This window comes from Notolepis coatsorum, assembly GCF_963971535.1.
Source record: "Notolepis coatsorum genome assembly, chromosome: 1".
NCBI classification, from domain to species: domain Eukaryota; kingdom Metazoa; phylum Chordata; class Actinopteri; order Aulopiformes; family Paralepididae; genus Notolepis; species Notolepis coatsorum.
The window spans coordinates 106336170-106343119 of record NC_140165.1 but is presented as its reverse complement, the minus strand read 5'-3'; the positions used below and the strand labels follow the sequence as shown (position 1 = coordinate 106343119).

Here is a 6950-nt window from a genome sequence, read left to right as displayed (position 1 = left end):
GCAACTTGGCTATAATAAGGTAATTTATAGGCCTGATATTCTATATTCTATAATAATATTTCAAATTGCATGAGTCCGGATGGCAGAATTCAGTAGCCTACTGTATCTACAAAACCTTCTGTTTATTCATCAGTGTTTCATGTCTGGTCATTTTTAGCATGGTGTTATTCACCGTCAAAGATACAAAAATGTTTATTTATTAAAAAAGAATTGATATTCTCCTTGGTTCATTACAATTTACTCAAGCCTAGTAACACACAATATTTCTGACACTGGGTGGGAATACATTCCCTGAGATCCAAAGATGTCCCTAGATAACAAGAACATGCTTATGACCTTGTTGAAGTGGAGCAATCTTCCATTTACTTAGGTATTTTAGGCGGATTTTCAGAAAATATGGCTAGGGCTTAAGTGGTTAAGACACCAAGACCTTGAGGAACACCATAGAAAAATATTCATGCTGTACTTTGACATTTGGAGATTTCTGTAAGAATTGCATTTCTTTGTCGATCGGATGTTCTTCGGCGATGGAAACCCCTTCTTATGTTCAATAAATCTAGGAAAACCATACATACTAGGATGACCTGGGCCCTATTCCCTGTACCTGGTTCAACTAAGTCGATCAAGAGTCCCATTATCCAGATTCAGTTAACCCGATGTTTGAAGCCGGGATTTTCCTGTTCCTCGAAGGTGGATTCAGTCTCGTTAACTCGAACCAGACTTGAGACCCAGGATAAGTGCGCGCGGCCGCTTCAGTTGAAAAGCCAGCACGTATCGATAGCAGAGATCCTGATTTTCTAACGGCATTGATTGATTAATTGATTTAAAACTTTATTAACAGATTGCAGTACGGCTCAATCGCCTCGCCGTCAAGTTAAATGCGTTATCTATAGGCTAATTTTAAGTCCCTCATTACCTCAATCAATCAGATTATATTTCTTTAAACTTGCCTGCTGGCAGTAGGTTTATGGATTGAATAATCAAATGAGATCTTGCTAGCGAAAATAATTAGTTAAACTGTTATACAGAATAAGGATACGGCCTCTCTTACCCATTGATTGATGTATGGTGGATCTTTTACTTATCGCCACTGTGGTGTAACGGTTTCTGCTTTTGACTTTCACGCAGACGGCCCGGGTTCGAATCCTAGTCTTTTCCTTCTTTTTGCAATGTAGGAATAATTCAATTTGGTGCACGTTGAGAGCTATATAAAGAATGACATCCTCAATGCATGTAGATTTATAATATTTTAACTTAAAACTAGGCTACTTTTGCGTATAATCATTAACACTTTGACTGCCTAAAAACGCTTTTACAGCGTCATTCCCGGCCATGCTAAAGTTGCCGGGGGACGCTGTACAGCGTCCTTATATCAATATTTCAAAAATCTGGAATCGGATTCATATTTCCCCTCCGCTGGCCCACTGAGCTCTCTGGCGGTTCAGGAGCGCCATCTGGTGGCCGATCGGCGCAACCGCTTAACAGGAAGCGCAGTAGAGGTTTTGCTGGTCGGCCCTATTACTTCCGGGCACTCGGTATAGGTTCCGGCACTCTAGCTCGTCACACTACATAGCGATCGATTGCCAATAACTCGATAAACAACATGATTTGGACGTATATACCATTATACAAGCTGGAGATGGACCGGGTAATAATATATCCCATAATGATAAAATTTCTACTCGACGATGATCGCCCAACGGCGCGCGGAGACTGGGGTGAGTTTCAGCGTGTAACGTTACCATCTTCGATACTAACTGCTTTTATCAACATTTGACCCACATTAGATGATTGGTATAACGCTGCCCACGGAATTATAAACGCCCCCTCGCCCATCCGGTCAACATCAGATGACGTGTAGTAACTTCTAGAAGTACGTCTAGTTGGAATTTTTTATATCGCGCTGATTGCCATCAAACTGTATTTCATCATCAATATAATGCATTTGGGGCTATATATCACGTTCTGGAGAAAGCTGCAGAAAGAGATGAAAACATACTTATACATTAGACCATACTTTACTATGAATATGTGAATGAAAAAGTTTAACGTTGCTACACAATGAACAATACATATAGGACTTTGAATGGGCCCTAATAATGGCAATGTAGCAATAGAATTTAAAAAGTTATAGCCCTGCAAAGAAGGGGACTTTCTCCATAGACAAATAGCGCTGGCAATCTATGGTATATCATTAATTTAACCCAAGGCAACCAAAGTGTTAATATTATATTCCAAAAAATTATATTGGAAACGCGGGTTTCGAACACCGGTCGCCCGGTTGCCAGGATTGAGCACTACTGCTGCGCCACTGTGCAGACGGGATAGATTCATTGTTTATCCATTAATGGACGAGAGACCCGTGTTTAGAATATTTTTTCTTTTGAATGAAGTTTTATCTCTTTATTCTCAAATGCATTAATGTGACGTCAACGGCTCATTCAATTTCTCAAATCCGTCAAACAGCGCATCAAATGCATTAATGTGACGTCAACGGCTCATTCAATTTCTCAAATCCGTCAAACAGCGCATCTCATCAGACATTTTAATCCCAGTTACAATATCACACAAAATCCACAATCCACGCATAGACACTTCAATTTTATGCTTGAATGAAACACAATCCGGGCGCTCCGTTAAGCAAATCTACAGCGGAGAATATATGAAACTAATCAGAGCCAAACGGCCGATAGGTTTCATTCATTAAAAATATCCCCGCGGGGGATTCACATTTGCAATGCGCCGTTATTAAAATAACAACATGCAGCGTGTATCGCGACTCCGAGCGCCGTATATGACGTGCATTATTTTATTTAGGACAAAGTAAATCTATAGGCTCAATATGATTTATTATCAGCATTTAGTTCTATTATTATACATTTCAGAAGCCCCCTCTAGGAAAACGAAGCACAGAAACATAATTCAGAATGGTATAATGGGATCTAGACTGTGAGAATCATTTCAGGAAGCGAGCTGTCATTTATTTGCGGGGGCGTGGCCATGGTTCATCCGGCTAACTGAAGTTAACCCTGCTCCCGACCAGGCTCAAACTTTTTGATCTGTTGTCATGGTGATTTGGACAATCGCGCGTCGGGGAATGGGAAGGTCCGGCTTAAGTCAGGCTTGACTGGAAATGATCCGGCTAACTCAGTTATCCAGGTACGGGGAACGGGGCCCTGGGTCTCTAGTTTGTGGTTTTAGAGTTTCATTAAACCGTGATTATCCTAGAGGTCACAATTGGTCATTTTATACAGTGAGGCCCAAAAAAATGAAGAAAACATTTCTAAATGGAATGGCTACTATGGGGACTAACATCATCACACATGAATACAATTGGGCCTCTCTCTCTGTCCCCCTCTCTCTCTCTCTCTCTCTCTCTCTCTCTCTTTCTGTCTCTCTCTTTGTCTCTCTATGTCTCTCTCTCTTCGTATCTATGTATCTCTCTCCTCTCTGTGTCTCTCTCTCTGTCTCTCTCTCTTTGTCTCTCTATGTCTCTTTGTCTCTCTCTTTGTCTCTCTCTCTCTATGTCTCTCTCTCTTTGTCTCTCTATGTCTCTCTCTCTTCGTATCTATGTATCTCTCTCGTCTCTCTCTCTCTCTCTCTCTGTGTCTCTCTCTCTGTCTCTCTCTCTTTGTCTCTCTATGTCTCTTTGTCTCTCTCTCTCTCTCTCTCTCTCTCTCTCTCTCTCTCTCTCTCTCTCTCTCTCTCTCAGACTACGACTCGGATGCCATGAGCAGCTCCTACGAGTCCTACGATGAGGAAGAGGAGGGTCGGAAGATGCGTCACCAGTGGCCATCTGAAGAGGCGTCCATGGACCTGGTGAAGGACGCCAGAATCTGTGCCTTCCTGCTGCGCAAGAAACGCTTCGGCCAGTGGACCAAACTCCTGTGTGTCATCAAGGACAACAAGCTGCTGGTAGGAGAAGACACACACATCTGCATACACACTCACTTATACGTACAGGCACACACACACGCACGCACGCACACACACACGCACGCACACACACACGCACGCACACCAAACAACATACAGTATACTGTAACACTTAATTTAAAAAAGCTGAGTCCCTTACTGACTGGGTATACCCTACAGTATCTACATATTTTGACAAATAAAGGCTGGTCTCTCTCTCTCTCTCTCTCTCTCTCTCTCTCTCTTCTCTCTCTCTCTCTCTCTCTCTCTCTCTCTCTCTCTCTCTCTCCACTACAAAGCAAATTCCATCTCTTCCAAACACCTGCTTTGTTATTATAACGTCAACTACCAGGAAAAATAGCTTGTGTTCAGTTCACCAACACCTCCTCCCTCTCACCCTACAGTGCTACAAATCCTCCAAAGACCACACCCCTCAGATGGAGCTTGCCCTATCAGGCTGCAGCATCACACACGTCCCTAAAGATGGCAAGAAGAAGAAACACGAGTTGAGGATCGTCCACCAGGGGGCAGACGCCCTGGTGCTGGCCGTCCAGAGTAAAGAGCAGGCTGAGGAGTGGCTGAAGGTGAAGGTCTATGAAATAAACACGTTCATATTTACATCAGAGTAAAAAAGCAGGCTGGGGAGTGGCTGAAGGTGAACGTACCTCTATGAAATAAACACGTTCATATTTACATCTGCATCTTTCTCGATTTGTTTACATTTGTCAGAGCTGCTACCAACAATTGGTCAGCTCTGGTCAACCCCGAGCCAATCAGGAATAGGTTCCAGAGGTACGGTATGCCACGAACATGTTGTGTGTCCTGCGGTGTTAACCGTGCGCCTACTCCTGGTTTTTGCTCTGGGTTGCATAGTTTCAGCTGGTGGTGGAACGTTGTGAACAGTATTGGCTACTAGTTTGAGGGCATTAGCTACTAGGGGTGGGAATCACCAGTTTCATCACGATACGATACGATATCGATTCTTTGGACAACGATACGATATTATCCGATATCACACAGTCTGCCACGATACGATACGATTCGATTCAGGTGCCTGCGATCGATACAAGACGATATTGTATGCCCATTTAACACAATCAGTAACATTTAAATCAACAAAAAAAAAGGCAATGGAAATATCATTTGACATTTTTATTTTTGAGCTCTTCCAGACATTTAAATGAAAAACAATCTATTGTTTTTAATACAAATAGACCTCCTGTTCACTGTTTTTGGTTAGTTTTTTTTTTTTTTTTTTCAATATTAATATCCTATTCACTGTCACAGAGCTGTATTTTGGCTGGAAAAGCCGGCCAGATCCTGTTAGTGGGGCTATCCCCGAGAATGCACCCTCCTTCCCAGTCCCCACTTCTCTCTGCCTATGGCTCTGGGTTAGCTTGTTAGCTTACGCTAACGTAACGTTATCTTCGATCTTTAACGCGACGTGGGCATAATGGAGTGGCGAGGATTGCAAAGCAGGTTAGATGCATTGGACCCGTTGCGGAATAAAACAGCAGGGACATGTTTTGGGTCACAGAATAGGCACACTAGTCTTGCTCTAGTGACGCTCTAGACCAGGGGTCAGCAACCTTTTTGACATGGAGTGCCTGTTTGAAATATAGTTGTAACTAGTGTGCCTCAACAATATTCCATGCATCGTAATTTTTTTTTCTCATAATCAGGTATTTTTAATGATAATTTTTACATTATTACATCATTATTGTTATTATTAACAATATTATTATGATGGTTGTATCAACCCTAAATCTGAGTTGGGGGGGGGGGGGGGGGGAATGCAATGCAGACAAACAGCTGCATACAGTGCGACCATTTCACTCACATTTGCCCATTCATTTTTGGACACATCACACACCATCGGTGTGTGTACTGTACGTGTGCTGTCATAGCTCCACCTACAGGCCTAATGGAGAACACCAGGATGTGAATGGAGGGTGAATGTGAGGTATATCGTGTAAATAAGTTTTGATTGATCGCAAGACTACACTGTAAAAACACTGTAAAAACTTAAAAATATTGAGTTCAGTTACTGTGCATTAAGGTTTTCAGTTTTCAATCCATAATAAGTTAACAGAAAAATAAGTACACAACCACATTATTTCAACCTAATAAAACTATGTTTATTGTCATTGTTTTAAGAACACAAGTTGACTTGGTAATACTCACATTTTGAGTAAAAAAATGGCTTTTAACATGTGCAATGTTCAATGAAATAGAAAAATAAATAATAAAATGTGTTGATTAATCCCACTGGTCACAATGGTGACCGTAATAATGTTTTTGTTATAAGGCTCTGCAAATGTTACTGAATGATGTAGCAATGTATTTCCAGCTAAATTGAAATAATAAACAAATAAAGGGTCTCAATTAAATATGTGGTAGTAAAAAGAACCTGTGGAGAATTTCAACAAGATAAATGCGACAACAGTGCAAAATATTTCACTATAATATTTCAGAGCAAAAAAAATATATATATACGTTTTTTTTTTTTTTTTTTTTTTTACTGCTGCCCCTGTGTCTATGCAAATGCCCCGCGTGAGGGTTGCCTACCCCTGCTCTAGACTGAGCTACTGCTGTGTGCTGTTGATGTTAAACGGAGTTTCACAACACTGGGCGCGGGGCGATGACGTCGCTGTCGCCGGATTTTCAAAATAAGAGTATCGCAATATGAATCGATCTTTTTACGTTGCATCGATCCTATTTGATTATTGATAATAGCCTCTGTTGAGCATCATGTCACGTCGACGGATTATAGTTGAGTGGGACGAAGTGCTTTTAAATCAAGGCGGCGACTCATCAGGGGCTGTTTTCTAAAAGAGCTAGTGATCCGTTGATAATAAAGGGTGTTGGTATGACCTGATCCAACCACAGGTCACGTCGATCAGATCTCTGTGGTGTAGTTCACATTGTGGGGCAGATGGTCTTCTGGATCTGACAACAAGTTTGATTGAGGATGTTTGTGATTGGGACATGTTGTTTGTTCAGGAGTCCAAGGCTTTGTTCTCAGTGTTGGAACA

At 41.6% G+C, this 6950-nt stretch overlaps 1 protein-coding gene across 1 annotated transcript in view; it reads left to right on the top strand.

Annotated features, from left to right (window-relative positions):
* Positions 1-3713: 3713 nt before the first annotated feature.
* Positions 3714-6950, top strand: part of afap1 (actin filament associated protein 1) — a 79418-nt gene continuing 76181 nt past the window's right edge. Inside the window, exons 1-2 of the mRNA XM_084318287.1 lie at positions 3714-3915; positions 4320-4499. Coding sequence (XP_084174413.1) covers positions 3730-3915; positions 4320-4499 — 366 coding nt within the window. The 5' untranslated portion in view covers positions 3714-3729. The remainder of the gene's footprint in view (positions 3916-4319; positions 4500-6950) is intronic.